This window comes from Chiloscyllium plagiosum, unplaced genomic scaffold (assembly GCF_037043375.1).
Source record: "Chiloscyllium plagiosum isolate Xiang-an unplaced genomic scaffold, Cpla_swu_hap1 HiC_scaffold_25, whole genome shotgun sequence".
In the NCBI taxonomy this organism is placed as follows: Eukaryota; Metazoa; Chordata; class Chondrichthyes; order Orectolobiformes; family Hemiscylliidae; genus Chiloscyllium; species Chiloscyllium plagiosum.
Window position 1 is genome coordinate 5,575,789 of NW_028270163.1, and position 19,664 is coordinate 5,595,452.

Below are 19,664 nucleotides of genomic sequence, written 5' to 3' on the forward strand. Positions count from 1 at the left end.
TCCAAACCTTTCCTATCCAAATCCCTGTCCAAAGTCTTTTATATATTGTAATTGTACCCACCTCTACCACTTCCTCTGGCAGCTTGTTCCATATATGCACCACCCTCTGTGTGAAAAACCTGCCCCTTGGGTCCCTTTTAAATCTTTCCTCTCTCACCTTACACCTATGCCCTCTAGTTTTTGCATCCTTTCCAGTTTAATAACATTCTTCTTATAGCAGGATAATCAGAACTGTACACAGTACTCCAAATGTGGCCGTACCAATATCTTGTACACTATGTCCTAACACCTGCGCTCAGTGCTCTGACCAAAGAAAGCAAGCGTGCCAAACACCGCCTTTGCCCACCTGTCTACCTGTGACAGCACTTCGAAGGAACTATATACCTGAACCCCTAGTATTCTTTGTTTGTCAGCACTCACCAGGGCCCTTTCATTAGCTGTGTAAGTCCTATCCTGGTTTGTTTTAACACAATGCAGCACCTCACATTTACCTTAATTAAACTCCATCCACCATTCCTTGGCCCACTAGCTTAGTTGATCAAGAGCCCGTTGTACTCTTAATGTACTGAATTTAATCTTCAACATTTGGCCTTTCAGAGCCATTGCCTTATGCAAGTTAGCTGTATTTAATTCTTATACGTGTTTAATTCATAACTTGATTACTTTTACTTCAATAACTTGTAACAGAATTTTGTAATGAACAAACCTTTATTTTGGTTAAAACTAGAATTTCGTTGGTTATTTTGAGATGAAAATTGAAGGGGGGGGGGGGGGCTACATATGCATATATGTATTTTATACCGCTTTAATTAATGCTACAAATGGGGACAAATTGGCAGACTTAAAAATTTGCATTTACTGGTGCTTGAGTTGACAATACATATAGTCTGAATTGGTAAGGTCAACATTTGGGTTAGGGTATCGCAGCGGTTGAAAGGCAAAGAACAGCAGACTGGGGAGCAGTTAGTTTTGAGTCTGGGATGGAGAGCAGCACTCCTTCCTGTTATGAATTTAGGAAAATATATATTTAAAATTACATTATTTGTTGCAAATCCTGACAAAGCGTACACATTCAGGCATGTGTACTGACATAGGGTTAGTTTGTGCTAAATTAGATTAATTTTACTTATTACTTAATTTAGGGGGTCAGTTTGCTCAGTTGACTGGATGGCTGGTTTGCAGTGCAGTGTGATGCGAACAACGTGGGTTCAATTCCCGCACTGGTTAAGGTGACCATGAAGGACACTCCTTCTCAACTTCTCCCCTCGTCTAGGGCAGATTAAACACTACTAGTCTTCCATTTCTGATGAGACAGTAGCAGTATGGTCCTCTGGTACTATGGCAATTTTGTTTTGCCTTTACAAATTCTTAGTTCATTTTTGAGGAACATCACCTTATGAGATTGGGACAGTTCACCAAGAGTTGCAGACATCATGGATCAACCTAATGTTGTTTGTTCATCTTTAGGTGAATTTGAGGAAATTCAGTGGCATGTGGAAGGCAATGAGACACAACTTGAGTATTCCATAATGACAAGAGAATGATTGTTCTTGAACTCAGGATGATGTGAGTCTTTGAATGAAGCTTGCATGCTTGGGAGCTTCTATGCAATTGAAGTATTTGTCCATTTTAGCTGGTACCCACTGTGGGCTGATGAGGAGCATCAGTGAGTTGCAACATTGTATATTGTGGCTGTCACATGCTGACAGCTGTGTGCTGGTGCTGGGTAGTGCTGCGGAAGGCAAGCACAAGTGTGGCTTTCCCTATTCAGTGTCAAATTGCTGTGTTTCTGTCACCCAGTGTTCATACCTGCAAGTCCTCAGTCACCATTTGCCCTGTCCACATGCACTGTTGACATGCTGGATAGATGAGCTGGTCTCTGGTTAATTGCCAGTCTCTAACATACAATTGCAGGCATTGATTCTAAAGGACATCTGAAGGAACATCTGTGGACAATGGTGAATTCAAGGGGGATGATGGTATGAGATTCAACTAGGCTGATGAAATTGAATAGCAAAAGTTGTTGTGACACTCTGACTTATTGGGGCTGAGATCTCCTGGAAGGTATGCAAGACCAATATTAATTAACACTTGTGTGATCATGGCTTGCCAGGAACATGCTGTTAGGTGTATTGTGAGATTCTCCAGGCTGTTTTGGCAAATTGCCTCCGTATTAAGAGGTCGCTGGATAATGGTATTCCATACAAATTTATCATGGATGCAAGGGCCTGCCCATCAAGTACCCAGGCCTGCTCTTCTAGTTTTCCTTTCATGGTTTCCTGTCATCTTTCTCCTTAAGGGCATCTCCATTTAAGTCCTCCTTGTAATCCTTCTCCTTTGCTGATATTGCTTTTTAGCTGGCATCCAGCCCCTTGGTGTGAGTCGGTCTCTGCTGCAGTCTATTAAGGAACATGCAGTAAATAACGACTAACCTTGAAAATCTGCGGGTAAAATTGGGCTCCAAAATGGTCAAGGCATCTGCAGCACATCTTTAATGGGCCTATGGCCTTTCGGTGATGGTCGTCATTTGTAGGTCACTGTTATAGTGATGTTAGGGCACCTTCTTCTCATACCTCAAGGGTGTGAGCAACCACTCTTTACCGGGTACCCTTAGAACCCCACAAGCCAGCTATGGACCTGGGGTCTGTGCTGGAAAGGTTCAATTAGGCTTGAATCCCTCAGAATAAATAAGTCATTGCAACTGACAGTAAAACAGACACACACAACACACAGCCGCACGTGGACATGTGCACACAAACAATTGGCACAGCTTTTCTGTTCATAAATGGCTCTGGTTGCCGCATTAGTGTCATGACATGACTGTGGTCTAACGCTCCCTAAATTTGTGGAAATCCAACTACGGACGTGCAGCCCATTGTTCACTATGTCTGGAAAGTCGCAACTGTTGGGGAAGTTGGTGCACTTCTCCACCTGAGCAAACAGCAAATACAGAGGAATCTTGATTATCCGAACGAGATGGGCAGGCACTATTTAGTTCAGATAATTGATTATTCAGTTAATTGATCCAGTGCCTCTCCTCTGGCTCAGACTTTTCTGAAGTTTCCTTTTTCCTCACTCTGCCTGCCTTGCTCCCTCTGTCTGTGTCAGGGTTTGTTTCGAGGCAGACACGCACTTGTCTGTAAGGGACCTGCAGCATTGCTGGAACAACCTTCCTCCCCCCCCCCCCCGTGAAAACGTTGCCCCTTAGGTCTCTTTTATATCTTTCCCCTCTCACCCTAAACCTATGCCCTCTCATTCTGGACTCCCCGATCCCAGGGAAAAGACTTTGTCTATTTATCCTATCCATGCCCCTCATAATTTTGTAAACCTCTATAAGGTCACCACTCAGCCTCCGATGCTCCAGGGAAAACAGCCCCAGCCTATTCAGCCTCTCCCTATTGCTTAAATCCTCCAACCCTGGCAACGTACTTGTAAATCTTTCTGAATCCTTTCAAGTTTCACAACATATCTTTCCGATAGGAAGGAGACCAGAATTGCACGCAATATTCCAACAGTGGCCTAACCAATGTCCTGTACAGCTGCAACATGACTTCCCAACTCCTGTACTCAATACTCTGACCAATAAAGGAAAGCATACCAAACGCCTTCTTCACTATCCTATCTACCTGCAACTCCATTTTCAAGGAGCTATGAACCTGCACTCCAAGGTCTTTTTGTTCAGCAACATTCCCTAGGACCTTACCTGCTAAGATATAAGTCCTGCTAAGATTTGCTTTCACAATATGCAGCACCTCGCATTTATCTGAATTAAACTCCATCTGCCACTTCTCAGCCCATTGGCCCATCTGGTCCAGATCCTGTTGTAATCTGAGGTAACCCTCTTCGCTGTCCACTACACCTCCAATTTTGGTGTCATCTGCAAACTTACTAACTGTACCTCTTATGCTCACATCCAAATCATTTATGTAAATGACAAAAAGTAGAGGACCCAGCACCGATCCTTGTGGCACTCCACTGGTCACAGGCCTCCAGTCTGAAAAACAACCCTCCATCACCACCCTCTGTCCCCTACCTTTGAGCCAGTTCTGTATCCAAATGGCTAGTTCTCCCTTTATTCCATGAGATCTAACCTTGCTATCAGTCGCCCATGGGGAACCTTGTCAAACACCTTACTGAAGTCCATATAGATCATATCCACTGCTCTGCCCTCATCAATCCTCTTTGTTACTTCTTCAAAAAAACTCAATCAAGTTTGTGAGACATGATTTCCCACGCACAAAGCCATGTTGACTATTCCTAATAAGTCCTTGTCTTTCCAAATATATGTACATCCTGTCCCTCAGGATTCCCTCCAACAACTTGCCCACCACTGAGGTCAGGCTCACTGGTCTGTAGTTCCCTGGCTTGTCTTTACCACCCTTCTTAAACAGTGGCACCACGTTTGCCAACCTCCAGTCTTCCGGCACTTCACCTGTGACTATCGATGATACAAATATCTCAGCAAGAGGCCCAGCAATCACTTCTCTAGCTTCCCACAGAGTTCTCGGGTACACCTGATCATGTCCTGGTCCACCTTTAACCGTTTCAAGATATCCAGCACTTCCTCCACTGTAATCCGGACATTTTGCAAGATGTCACCATCTATTTCCCTACAGTCTATATCTTCCATATCCTTTTCCACAGTAAATACTGATGCAAAATATTCATTTAGTATTTCCCCCATTTTCTGTGGCTCCACACAAAGGCCGCCTTGCTGATCTTTGAGGGACCTTTTTCTCTCCCTAGTTATCCTTTTGTCCTTAATATATTTGTAAAAACCCTTTGGATTCTCCTTAATTCTATTTGCCAACACTATCTCAAGTCCCCTTTTTGCCCTCCTGATTTCCCTCTTAAGTATACTCTTACTTCCTTTATAATTTTCTAAGGATTCACTCGATCTATCCTGTCTATACCTGACATATGCTTCCTCCTTTTTGTTAACCAAACCCTCAATTTCTTTAGTCATCCAGCATTCCCTATACCTACTAGCCTTCCTTTTCACCCTGACAGGAATATACTTTCTCTGGATTTTTGTTATCTCATTTCTGAAGGCTTTCCATTTTCCAGCCATCCCTTTACCTGCGAACATTTGCCTCCAATCAGCTTTCGAACGTTCTTGCCTAATATTGTCAAAATTGACCTTTCTCCAATTTAGAACTTCAACTTTTAGATCTGGTCTATCCTTTTCCATCACTATTTTAAAACGAATAGTTTTGTACGCACTTAAGAAATTCATCTCCTGGTAGAGGAATTGAGTTCCGGAGTACTGAGGTCATGTTGCAGTTGTTTAAGACTCTGGTGCGGCCGCATCTGGAGTATTGTGTGCAGTTTTGGTCGCCATATTATAGGAAGGATGTGGAGGCACTGGAACGGATGTTGCCTGGTATGGTAGAAAGATCGTATGAGGAAAGGCTGAGGCACTTGGGGTTGTTTTCATTGGAGAAAAGAAGGTTTAGGGGTGACTTGATAGAGGTGTACAAGATGATTAGGGGTTTAGATAGGGTCGACAGTGAGAATCTTTTTCCACGTATGGAGTCAGCTATTACAAGGGGGCATAGCTTTAAATTAAGGGGGGTAGGTATAGGACAGATGTTAGGGGTAGGTTCTTTACTCAGCGAGTCGTGAGTTCATGGAATGCCCTGCCAGTAGCAGTGGTGGACTCTCCCTCATTTTGGGCATTTAAGCGGGCATTGGATAGGCATATGGAGGATAGTGGGCTAGTGTAGGTTAGGTGGGCTTGGATCGGCACAACATCGAGGGCCGAAGGGCCTGTACTGCGCTGTATTCTTCTATGTTCTATATTCTATGTTCTAAACCTTTAACACTATGGCAGTCCCAGTCAATGTTTGGAAAGTTAAAATCCCCTACCATAACTACCCTATTATTCTTACAAGTTTGAGATCACCTTACAAGTTTGTTTCTCAATTTCCCTCTGACTGACTATTAGGGGGTCTATAATACAATCCCTTTCTTATTTCTCAGTTCCACCCAAATAACTTCCCTGGATGTATTTCCGGGAATATCCTCCCTCAGCACAGCTGTAATGCTATCCCTTATCAAAAATGCCACTCCCCCCTCCTCTCTTGCCTCCCTTTCTATCCTTCCTGTAGCATTTGTATCCTGGAACATTAAGCTGCCAGTCCTGCCCATCCCTGAGCCATGTTTGTGTAATTGCGTTGATATCCCAGTCCCCCATGTTCCTAACCATGCCCTGAGTTCATCTGCCTTCCCTGTTAGGCCCCTTGCATTGAAATAAATGCAGTTTAATTTATTAGTCCTACCTTGTCCCTGCCTCCCCTGAGTGTTTGACTCACTTCTGTTCTCACCTGTACCAGTCTCAGATTGATCTCTTTCCTCACTATCTCCCTGGGTCCCACCCCCCCACTTTACTAGTTTAAATCCTCCCAAGCAGTTCTAGCAAATTTCCCTGCCAGTATATTAGTCCCCTTCCAATTTAGGTGCAATCCGTCCTTCTTGTACAGGTCACTTCTACCCCAAAAGAGATTCCAATGATCCAAAAATGTGAATCCTTCTCCCATACACCAGCTCCTCAGCCATGCATTCATCTGCTCTATCCTCCTATTCCTGCCCTCACTAGCTCGTAGCACTGGGAGTAATCCAGATATTACTACCCTTGAGGACCTCCTTTTTAAATTTCTGCCTAACTCTCTGTAATCTCCCTTCAGAATCTCAACCTTTTCCATTCCAATGTCGTTGGTTCCAATGTGGACAATGACCTCCTGCTGGCTCCTCTCCCCCGTGAGAACATTCTGCACCCTCTCTGAGACATCCTTGATCCTGGCACCAGGGAAGCAACACACCATTCTGCTTTTCGCTGCTGGCCACAGAAACGTCTGTCTGTACCTCTGACGACGGAATCCCCTAACACAATTGATCTCTCAGAAGCCGTCGTATCCCTCGTTGCATTAGAGCCTGTCTCAATACCAGAAACTTGGCTGTTCGTGCAATGTTCCCCTGAGAATCCACCTACATTTTCCAAACAACATACCAGTTGAAATGGGTATATCCACAAAAAACTCCTGCCCTAGGTGCTGACCTCTCTTACCCTTCCTGGAGTTAGCCCATCTATGTGACTGTATCTGAGACTTTTCCCCCTTCCTATAACTGCCATCCATCTCATCCTGTTGCTGTTGCAAATTCCTCATAGCTTCTATCTGTCTCTCCAACTGATCCATTCGATCTGATAAGATTCACATTCAACAGCATTTATGGCAGATATAATCCGCAGTAACCCCTAAACCCTCTTTAAGCTCCCACATCTGACAAGATGTACATATCACTGCAAAGGCCATTTTTGCTCCTTCACAATCTACAGACCCAGAAAATAACACCGTCTTATTCCTCTACAAAACACTGCCCCAGGTTAACTTAAGAGCTATGGCTTATATTTTAAGATTAATCAAGAGACTTCTTTCCAAAAACATATAATCAAGAAAGAACCGACTGTACTCACTAATACAGCCTTTCTCTTCGACAGACTTAAAACAACAATTAGCTTATCTGATTCTGTGTTGTGAACTTCGCCCAAACTGGTTCCTCCAAAATTAGTTGTGAAATTCACTGTTTGTTAATTTTCCCAGATGCACTCTGATGTCCAGCGACACATGAATTCAAAAACAGCAAAGGCAGTAACTGTGCAGGGTCTCTCTCTCCTCTGTCTCTCTCTCCTCTGTGTCTCTCTGTGTCTCTCTCTCTCTCTCTCTCTCTCTCTCTGTCTCTCTCTGTCTCTCTCTCTCTCTCTCTCTCTCTCTCTGTCTCTGTCTCTCTGTCTCTCTCTCTCTGTCTCTCTCTCTCTCTGTCTCTCTCTCTCTGTCTCTCTCTCTCTGTCTCTCTCTCTCTGTCTCTCTCTCTCTGTCTCTCTCTCTGTCTCTCTCTCTGTCTCTCTCTCTCCCTCTCTCTTTCGCCCTCTCTCTTTCGCCCTCTCTCTTTCGCCCTCTCTCTTTCGCCCTCTCTCTTTCTCTCGCCCTCTCTCTTTCTCTCGCCCTCTCTCTTTCTCTCGCCCTCTCTCTCTCTCTCGCGCTCTCTCTCTCTCTCGCGCTCTCTCTCTCTCTCTCGCGCTCTCTCTCTCTCTCTCGCGCTCTCTCTCTCTCTCTCGCGCTCTCTCTCTCGCGCTCTCTCTCTCTCTCGCGCTCTCTCTCTCTCTCGCGCTCTCTCTCTCTCTCGCGCTCTCTCTCTCTCTCTCGCGCTCTCTCTCTCTCGCGCTCTCTCTCTCTCGCGCTCTCTCTCTCTCGCGCTCTCTCTCTCTCGCGCTCTCTCTCTCTCGCGCTCTCTCTCTCTCGCGCTCTCTCTCTCTCGCGCTCTCTCTCTCTCGCGCTCTCTCTCTCTCTCTCTCGCGCTCTCTCTCTCTCGCGCTCTCTCTCTCTCTCGCGCTCTCTCTCTCTCGCGCTCTCTCTCTCTCTCGCGCTCTCTCTCTCTCTCGCGCTCTCTCTCTCTCGCGCTCTCTCTCTCTCGCGCTCTCTCTCTCTCGCGCTCTCTCTCTCTCGCGCTCTCTCTCTCTCGCGCTCTCTCGCTCTCGCGCTCTCTCGCTCTCGCGCTCTCTCGCTCTCGCGCTCTCTCGCGCTCTCTCGCGCACTCTCGCGCTCTCTCTCTCGCGCACTCTCGCGCTCTCTCTCTCGCGCACTCTCGCGCTCTCTCTCTCGCGCACTCTCGCGCTCTCTCTCTCGCGCACTCTCGCGCTCTCTCTCTCTCTCGCGCACTCTCGCGCTCTCTCTCTCTCTCGTGCACTCTCGCGCTCTCTCTCTCTCTCGCGCACTCTCGCGCTCTCTCTCTCTCTCGCGCACTCTCGCGCTCTCTCTCTCTCTCGCGCACTCTCGCGCTCTCTCTCTCTCTCGCGCACTCTCGCGCTCTCTCTCTCTCTCTCTCTCTCCTGCACTGTGCTAAAGTCTGACCCCTGTTCAGGAGACTGGGCAGTAGCACACTGTGCACGAGCCCACACCCTATCTGTGCCCCAGCCTCCGCATCCCCCAATCCCGTCCACCCTGCACCCCATCTGATCCCCCATCCAACCCTCAACTCCATCCAATCCCCCCAACATCTTCCAACCATGCCACCCTGCCTACCTCTGCCCCCGCACCCACCCACAATCCTCCGTCCTCCCACCCTCCGGGGCAGCCAGACTGGACACCAAAAGTGAGACTCTGCTGCCTTTGGGTGGGGTGAGTATCCAAGTAGCATGCGCGCGCACACAATGTTTTACTGCAACTTTTCGTCATGTTGCATCCTTGCCCTATGCAGGACAATGTTGGAGGCATCATCTGGGGCCGGGGGGGTTTAGGGTACACAGCCTGTGTAGAACTCCAGGGAAAGTGTGGGTAGAGAGGGAGAGGGCGGGAGGTCAGTCATTTGGAGACAATGCCTAGGCTCCCATTGATGTCCAGGACTGTTTTCGGCAGCATTTCAGTAAGCTGACTTTGCTTCTAATCATTGTAAACAAAAGGCGTGATCAATGTTGGAAACACCTCTTTGATGTAATGTTTCTGTCGGGATCTTGATCTCCTTCGGATAATTGATATTCGGATAATTGAGGTTTCTCTGTAATAGTGATCAACCTGTGGGTGACAGATTGAGAGCTTCTGTAAAGGTGTGAGAAGCTTTGGGAGAAGCCAATTATATTGAAATTGAAGACCACCATGATTGCAACAGGTAGTGCATGAAGTTCATTTGATTGTGGCACATTTCTCGAAATTATTCTCTGAAATTTAGTCTTTGCCTCACTCCCTTTCAGTCATTTTGGAAAGAGTTTGTCAGAGATGCAACCCTTTTCTTTGGGTGATGTCTTCTCTTTCCTGCTGTCTCTTGTGGAAGCTCTGACACTTGCTCCTGGGTACTTTGGCTCTCAATACACGTCACTGCCATTGCCCTTGCTTTATCACCTGTATGTGGTAAGTTAATGCACTCATCTTTTCAACTTCTTCCTTCACTACACACTCTTCACTTGGTAAGCCTAGCAGTCTGTCCTGTCTGAGTTTGGCTCTCTGAAGCACAGAATGATCCTGAGGGGACTACAGAATTGCCCTCCCGCCTTGACAACTGTGTCTTAGCACCTTTCCTTATGGTCTGTCACCAACCTTCATCACTGAAGTGTTTAGTTGTGAAACTACTGAGCTTTGCACTGCTCACTGCTCCTTCAAATACAGACTGATTGATTCACTCCTGCATTTACTGCTGATAGCCAGGAACGCTGTGACTGCAGGAGTGGCTGTTCTTGCAGTTCAGGCACTTCAGCTGCCCTCAATTTTGAACAGAGTCCACAGGCCTGATCAATTGATAGTGGGCTGCAGTCTGGACTGCAGTTGTGGGTTGGACAACCTTACTTTACAGGGATGCAAATGTTTTCTTCATTTTCCTTTGGATATGGGTGACACAGGCAAATCAGTATCTTAATATCCATCTCTATTACATATCAGCCACAAGGTGTGGAATTGAGTTGCATCTAGACAAGACCAGGTAGGAGCAACAGTTTCCTTCCCTGAAGGACTTTATTAGAAGATTTGGGATTTTAACAACAGTTCAGCAGCTTGCGTGGCCTTTTCTGATTCAAGTTCTCGCATCACTGCATTTATTGAATTCAGTTTGACCATAGTGCCATTTGATTGCACATCCTTGTTATTGCTATTCCATTTTTACAACCGTGAAACTTATTTAACCTTGGTTCTTCTTCCTTTCTGTGTGCAGGATATTGATGATATGGATGCTGATCTCTTTGGAAAAAGGAAGAAGTTGCATTCTATTCCAAGCGTATCCACAGGAAAGACTGCTGGGACGGAAAGTTCCTCATTAGAATCTACCAGAAATGCACACAAATCGGGAGCAGCAAAAGACAGTAAGTAACATAGCAAACATTCAAAAATAAGCAATGCTGTCTGTGCAATCTGCACAAGCAACACAGGCTTATGTGAGCGGGGGAGTCTTTTTAAGAGATTGTTGGAATCTTTGTGCAAATAAAGGTACAATTAAAATAGTGGTTTGAGCAAGTGTGCACTGGGAATTGTTTCACAAAGCATCCAAATAAGGTGAAGTGCCTTCAAACATGGTCTTTAAAGGATAGCCTTAACTTGGTAAATGGCTTAGTCACTGCTCCCGTTTGGATTCTTTCCCCATCTTGGATTAAGGCCTGGCTCTAGGTTAAGCATGCTAACTATGTTTAAATGTAGTCCTTGAGGTTTCATTGCATGACTTGCCCCCACTCTACACCCATTAATCGGCCAAAGCGTCCATCCTTATAATGCACAGCTTTCCTACGTTTGATTAGAATGGAAAACATCTCATACTCTATTAGAATGATAGAACATAGAACATAGGAAAATGCAGCGCAGTACAGGCCCTTTGGCCCTCGATGTTGCGCTGATCCAAGCCCACCTAACCTACACTAGCCCACTATCCTCCATATGTCTATCCAACGCCTGTTTAAATGCCCATAAAGAGGGAGGGTCCACCGCTGCTACTGGCAGAGCATTCCATGAACTCACGACTTGCTGAGTAAAGAATCTACCCCTAACATCTCTCCTATACCTACCACCCCTTAATTTAAAGCTATGCCCCCTCGTAATAGCTGACTCCATACGTGGAAAAAGGTTCTCATGGTCAACCCTATCTAAACCCCTAATCATCTTGTACACCTTTATCAAGTCACCCCTAAACCTTCTTTTCTCCAATGAAAACAGCCCCAAGTGCCTCAGCCTTTCCTCATACGATCTTCCTACCATACCAGGCAACATCCTGGTAAACCTCCTCTGCATCCGTTCCAGTGCCTCCACATCCTTCCTATAGTATGGCGACCAAAACTGCACACAATACTCCAGATGCGGCCGCACCAGAGTCTTATACAACTGCAACATGACCTTAGGGCTCCGGAACTCAATTCCTCTACCAATAAAAGCCAGTACGCCATATGCCTTCTTCACCGCACTATTTACCTGGATGGCAACTTTCAAAGATTTGTGTACATGGACACCAAGATCCCTCTGCTCATCCACACTACCAAGTATCCAACCATTAGCCCAGTACCCCATCTTTTTGTTACTCTTACCAAAGTGAATCACCTCACACTTACCGACATTGAACTCCATTTGCCACCTTTCTGCCCAGCTCTGCAACTTATCCATATCCCACTGTAACCTGACACATCCTTCCTCACTGTCAACAACTCCACCGACTTTCGTATCATCCGCAAATTTGCTCACCCAACCTTCTAGCCCCTCCTCCAGGTCATTTATAAAAATGACAAACAGCAATGGTCCCAAAACAGATCCTTGCGGAACACCGCTAGTAACTGCACTCCAAGATGAACCTTTACCATCAACTACTACCCTCTGTCTTCTTCCAGCCAGCCAATTCCTAATCCAAACCTCCAACTCACCCTCAATGCCATACCTCCGTATTTTTTGAAGTAGCCTACCATGGGGAACCTTATCAAATGCCTTACTAAATCCATATACACCATATCTACCACTTTACCCTCGTCTACCTCCTTAGTCACCTTTTCAAAGAATTCAATAGGGTTTGTGAGGCACGACCTGCCCTTCACAAAACCATACTGACTATCCTTGATCACATTATTCCTATCCAGATGTTCATAAATCCCTTACAATTCTCTCTAAGACTTTGCCCACAACATAAGTGAGACTCACCGGCCTATAGTTACTAGGGTTATCCCTACTCCCCTTCTTGAACAAGGGAACCACATTTCCTAGCCTCCAGTCTTCTGGCACTACTCCTGTAGACAACGAGGACATAAAAATCAAGGCCAATGGCTCTGCAATCTCCTCCCTTGCTTCCCAGAGAATCCTAGGATAAATGCTATCAGGCCCAGGGGACTTACCTATTTTCACCCTTTCCAGAATTTCCAACACCTCTTCCCTACATACCTCAAAACCGTCCATTCTAATTAATTGTGACTCAATATTCACATCGGCAACAATGTCCTGTTCCTGAGTGAATACTGATGAAAAGTATTCATTCAGTGTCTCCCCAATCTCTTCAGCCTCCACACGCAACTTCCCACTACTATCCTTGACTGGACCTATTCCTACCCTAGTCATTCTTTTATTCCTGACATACCTATAGAAAGCCTTAGGGTTTTCCCTAATCCCACCAACTAAGGACTTTTCATGTCCCCTCCTTGCTGCTCTTAGCTCTCTCTTCAGGTCCTTCCTGGCTACCTTATAACTCTCAATCGCCCCAATTGAACCTTCACGCCTCATCTTTACAAAGGCCACCCTCTTCCATTTAACAAGGGATTCCAATTCCTTATTAAACCACAGCTCCCTCACATGACCCTTTCCTCCCTGCCTGACAGGTACATACTTATCAATGACACTCAATAGTTGCTCCTTGAACAAGCTCCACATATCAATTGTGCCCATGCCTTGAAGCCTACTTTTCCAAGCCACGCATCCTAAGTCGTACCTCACTGCATCATAATTTCCCTGCCCCCAGCTATAACTCTTGCCCTGTAGTGCACACTCTCCATCACTAGAGTAAAAGTCACCGAATTGTGGTCACTGTCCCCAAAGTGCTCACCTACCTCCAATTCTAACACCTGGCCTGGTTCATTACCCAGAACCAAATCCAGTATGGCCTCACCTCTTGTTGGCCTGTCTACATATTGTGTCAGGAAACCCTCCTGCACACATTGGACAAACACTGACCCATCTAACGAACTCGAGCTATAGCTTTCCCAGTCAATATCTGGAAAGTTAAAGTCCCCCATAACAACCACCCTATTACTTTCACTCTTCTCCTGAATCATCCTCGCAATCCTTTCTTCTAGGACTATTAGGAGGCCTGTAGAAAACTCCTAACAGGGTGACCTCACCTTTCCTATTCCTAAGCTCAGCCCAAACTACCTCCGATGTCGAGTCTTCATCCATTGTCCTTTCCACCGCAGTAATACTATTTTTGACAAGCAATGCCACATCTCCCCCTCTTTTATCCCCACCTCTGACCCTACTAAAACATTTAAACTCTGGAACCTGCAACAGTCAATCCTGTCCCTGTTCTACCCGTATCTCCGTAATAGCCACAACGTCAAAATCCCAGGTACCAACCCACGCTGCAAGTTCACCTACCTTATTTCGTATACTTCTTGCATTGAAGTATACACACTTCAAGACACTTTCCTGTTTACAGGCACCCTCTTTTGAGATTGATGCCATGTTCCTAACCTCCCTACACTCCAGGTCCTGCTCCCTAAAGCTACAGTCTAGGTTCCCATGCCCCTGCAGAGTTAGTTTAAATCCCCCCCAAGAGCACTAGCAAACCTCCCCCCAAGGATACTGGTGCCCCTCAGGTTCAGGTGTAGACCATCCTGTTTATAGAGGTCCCACCTTCCCCAGAAAGAACCCCAGTTATCCAGATACCGGAATCCCTCCCTCCTGCACCATCCCTGTAGCCACGCATTTAACTGTTCTCTCTCCCTATTCCTCGACTCTCTATCACGTGGCACGGGTAACAAACCAGAGACAACAACTCTGTTGCTTGACTGTCAGACAAACAGCCTTTTGTTTTTGACCATTTTCATTATTTTACATCAGGTTATGAGAAATCTTTAAAGAAAATGGTCAAAAACAATACTCATTTTTAAGATCCCTTTGATTTTTTTCCATAGTTGCCCAAAACAGGGTCTTGGAGATTGATCTTCAATTTATGCAAATTCCAGAACAACCCTGCAGGATTGGTAACTCCACTGTAGTACCATTTGCAGCTCTGTAGCTGGTTCAGTGAAGGCTTACAAGAGCAGTCTGACATACTGTGCCCCTTTTCAGTGTGGAAAGATACGTAGGTAAAGGGAATTAATTTTGTGCTAGTTTCTTCTGACCTGACCCTGGAATTTCGAAGCATCTGCAGTCTATGTGCCTTGTCCACAATGCAACTAATGCAAATTTGTATTGATGTGTCACACTTCAACTTTGCACCCTTAAAAGGATAGGCGACTTTAAATACAGATGCATAGTTGAAGTGGAATAATACATTATCCATTCAATTATATATTCCTGGTTGATGAAGTAACCTATTACTTGGCCCACTGTAAGGATCACAACAGCAAATGCACTAATAGATTTATATAAGCAGAAATTAATGTAAAACTATAGCTTTTACTAAAAGAGTTCGAAATATGTGGAATAATTAAACAAGGTAGTGAAACCATGGGAGGCTTGCAAGATAGCACTGGATATAAAGGAGAGTTAGGGGTTCCAATTTGCCCCCATTTCTGACTTGGACTGTTTTCAATCAGTTATCATGAGGAACGTTGCTGAGGGGATGTTTCCAATAAAGAAGGAAACGTTTAATTTGTTTAGCACCTTTCGCACTTCCTGAGAAAAAGAACAGGAAATTACATTACCACAGGAAATGACATCATCAACCCAAGGAAACCTAAACACACAAATAGAAAGCAGGCCATACCACCAATGATTCATCCAGAGGCTCACTAATGATGTTACCTAGTATGGTGATGAAACGTCTGAAAACGAACCTTCCAGCTCAGCAAGCAAACCTACATCCAGACCCCCTTCCTGATTTGAATACCATATCATCTATTAAGGTAATGATTCTAATTCAGGCTAAATTGCAATTTGAAGTATCTTGGAAGTAAATCTAAGTGGCATTTTTACTGCTCCTTCGGTGCAAATTGCTAATATTTGAGCAGCAAGTCAATTTGCACTCAGCAAATGCAGAAATTTGCTGGATTTCTCTGTGCTAGAATTGCAAACTGTCCAGGATTGCTCTGGAATTTCCAAAATTAAAAGGATGATCATCCAGTCCTGGGTACTTGGAGCAAAATCATGGGGCCAATTTATAAAAAAATATTTTTTCTATTGTAGTTGTGGGTAGGTTCGCTGAGCTGGCAAGTTGATTTGCATTTGCTTTGTCTCCTGCCTAGGTGTCATCTTCAGTGCTTTGGAGCCTTCTGTGAAGCACAGCTCTACTGTGTCTTCTGGAATTTTTTTGGTTTCTTTTCTGCTGCTTCCGGTTGCTGGTTCTGGTTGTTCGTTGCAGCGGTTGGTATATTGGGTCTAGGTCAATGTGCTTGTTGATGGATTCCATGACTGAGTGCCATGCTTTGAGAAACACTATATGACCCAGATATATAAACAGATCGATGGAACACCTATGGGCTCACCCATCTCTGGGCTCATAGCAGAAGCAGTGATGCAAAGATTGGAACAAACAACCCTTACCACAAATCTGACCCAAACTCTGGATCAGATACATAGACGACACTTCAGTTATCTTTAAGAAAACAGAAATCGAGAACGCTTGCCAGATTATTAACACCATGCTCACAGGGATCAGATTTATGAGTGAGGAGGGAACCTACAATCAACTCCCATTCCTGGATGTGATGGTAGAAAGAACACAGAATGGTGAATGCACCACAGAGGTGTACAGGAAAGCCACACACACCAATCAGGTCTTGAACTCCAACAGTAACCACCCAAACACACAAGAAAAACTGCATTAGGACCCTGTTTAAAAGGGCTACAACACAATGCAGCACTCCCAACCTACGAAGGGAAGAACACTTCTACAGAGTCTTTGCCAAGAATGGATATCCGCCGATGCCTAACAGACAAACAACACGACGATGATATGACCTAACTCGCTAAACATCCTCTGAACTGACAGCCAGACTTCTCCGACCACTAGGATTCGTGACAGCCCATGAACTGACAACCACGCTCAGACAACAACTCACCAGGACAAAAGACCCTATATCCATCATGTGCAAGACTAATGTAATTTACAGGATTCCATGTAAAGACTACACAAAATACTATATAGGGTAAACAGGCAGACAACTAGCAATCAGCATCCATGAACACCAACTAGCCACTAAACGCCACGACCAGCTGTCCCTAGTAGCCATACATTAGATTAGATTAGATTACTTAGTGTGGAAACAGGCCCTTCGGCCCAACAAGTCCACACCGACCTGCCGAAGCGCAACCCACCCATTCCCCTACATTAACCCCTTTTTACCTCACACTACAGGCAATTTAGCATGGCCAGTTCACCTGACTTGCACATCTTTGGACTGTGGAAGGAAACTGGAGCACCCGGAGGAAACCCACGCAGACACGGGGAGAATGTGCAAACTCCACACAGTCAGTCGGGAATTGAACCCGGGTCTCTGGCGCTGTAAGGCAGCAGTGCTAACCACTGTGCCACCGTGCCGCCCACAAATGTAGATGTAAATGTACATGTAGATGATAAGGACCATAAATTCGACTGGGACAACACAACGATTATGGGGAAAGCTAAACATAGGGCAGCCAGAGAATTTCTAGAAGCGTGGCAATCGTTCATGGACTCCATCAACAAGCACATAGATCTCGACTCAATATACCGGCCACTATAATGAACAAGCAGAACCGGCAAGTGAAGCAGCAGGAATAGAACCAAACAAAATTCCAGAAGACACTATACTGCAGCACTTCACAGGAGACTCCAAAGCACTGATGTCACTCGACAGGGAATGAAACATCTGCAAATCAACTTCCCAGCTCGGTGAGCATGCCCACAACTATGACAACCGGCACCCAAGCTACAAATATTTACACAAACCTTGAATGTTTTTTTCATTTCTATCGATCATTTTGTCTGTTTGCTTTTGTTTTTGAGGTGGATTGAGAATTATTTTGGGAAAAGTGAAAGTAATTTGACAAATTGCAAAGTTGGGCATCAAAGAGTCTACTGACCAGAAAATTGGTGTGAGAGTTTGAGCCACAAAGAAGAGTTTTTGGGCCTCCATTGACCCAGGGGCAATGGCTGAAACAGATTGGTCAAGTGGGAAGTCCTTCAAGAATTCAGCAATCAAGTCTGAAATCCCAAAAATGCCCCAAATCATAATTCCTTCCTTTAATTGTTCGAAGGTTTACGTATAACATTAATTGTATACTCATCTCTGCAGATGTGGTTGGTGAGGATGAGGAATATCGCTCTGCCCCTCTAACCTCTAAGCACCAATACAAGAAGTTCACATTTGAAGGTAAGTTTTTAATGCATGCAGTGACCATGGTGCAAGTCATTATGGAACTTGGATTGCTCAAGTAACGATGCAGATTTGAGTGGGATAAGATGATTCGTTAACCTTTTTAAGCCGTCATTTGATGTTAATATCTGGTTAATCACATTGCTAGGTCTGTTTCTGTCTTTATTTAAGTTTAAGAAGAAACAGGTGGTGGCTATTAATTGTCTTAGTGCTTGCATGTAGGCAGCACCAGTAACACTGGGGATTGGAAAGAATTGAGAGACCGAGTAATCAATAAATTATCCGCAAAGGAAGGCATCTTGGTTTTCTGACACACCAAATGGCTTGGAGCCTATTTAGGGTGCAAGTGGGGTGGGAGGTGAGGAAGGAGACTAGAGGAGGAGACACCACAAATATCCCATTCTCAATAATGGGAGGGCCCAGCAGAGTAGTACAAAAGTTGAGACAAAAGCATTTTCAACAATCTTCAACCAGAATTGCTGAGTGGATGATCCAGCTCATCATCCTCCCAAGATTCCCAACATAACAGATGCCAGTCTTCGGCCAGTTCAATTCACTTCACATGATATCAAGAAAGCGTTGGAAGCCCTGGATTCTGTTCCTGACAGCACTTCAGTAATAGTTCTGTAGTCTAGTGATCCAGAACTTGCACACTGTTCCGTTACTGCTACAACATGGGCGTCTACCAGATAATGTGGAAAATTGTCGACGTGTGCCCTATAAGTCTTGGAATACTCCCCCACTTGTCCGGATGCCTTCAACAACACTGGAGAACCTTGACACCATCCAGCATCCAGATCAAAGTAGCCCATTTGATACCCTAATTGTAAACATTCATTCATTTCACCATTAATGTTCAGTAGCAACAATGTCTACCAACTACAAGATGCACTGCAGAAGTTCATCAAGGCTCCTTAGGTAGTACCTTCTATGACCACAACCACCTGGAAGGACAAAAGGCAACACCTTCCAAGATTTTCTCCAAGTCACTCACCATCATGACTCAGAACTATATCACTATTCCTCCAGTGCCAGTGGATCATAATCTTGGAACTCCCTGTCTAATGGCATTGTACTATCTGCAGCAATGAATTGCAACAAGTTTCAGAAGATAGCTCACCACCAACTACTTCTGGGCAACTGGTAATTGGTTATAAATGGCCAACAATATCTACATCCTATGAGTGAATAAAAAGAAATGTTGAAGGAGGTTGCAAGAGGGGGGGAGCGTAAAGCTCTAATGGGAGTTGGTAGGGGAGAAGGAGAGTGTGAGAGGGATGGGAGAGGAGAAGGAGGGTACAAGTGAGTGACGGTGGGGGAAGAGAAAGATTGAGGATGAGGAAGGTGAGAACTACAGGGTCTTGTGTGAAGAGTGTAGTTGTAAGGGAATGGATGAGGGAAGCTCAACAGGAAGTTGGAAGGGGGAGAAAGAACAGCATAAAACTATCAAGGAAGATGGAGCTTAACTAGCAACCAGGTAAATGTGAAGTCAGTAACATAATTAACTCCTCTGAGATTAATATGGAATGTTTAGTTTAAGACTGTATATCTTCAGGAAGTACTAAGTAGGTAACCATGTGATAAACACTGTTGATTGTTAAATTTAAATCTGAGGTTAAGATTTGCCACCTTTGTCCAACATGATGGA

At 45.0% G+C, this 19,664-nt stretch overlaps 1 protein-coding gene across 6 annotated transcripts in view; it reads left to right on the forward strand.

Annotated features, from left to right (window-relative positions):
- fbf1 (Fas binding factor 1) overlaps positions 1-19,664 on the forward strand; it is a 118,897-nt gene that overhangs the window by 21,870 nt on the left and 77,363 nt on the right. For 5 of the 6 annotated variants that reach the window (XM_088000419.1, XM_088000420.1, XM_088000418.1 and 2 more), the window contains exons 9-10: positions 10,696-10,843; positions 17,936-18,013. In XM_088000419.1, coding sequence (XP_087856545.1) covers positions 10,696-10,843; positions 17,936-18,013 — 226 coding nt within the window. Of the gene's footprint in view, positions 1-8,848; positions 9,177-10,695; positions 10,844-17,935; positions 18,014-19,664 lie in introns of those variants that run through there. The other variant, XM_088000423.1, reaches the window with a different exon arrangement.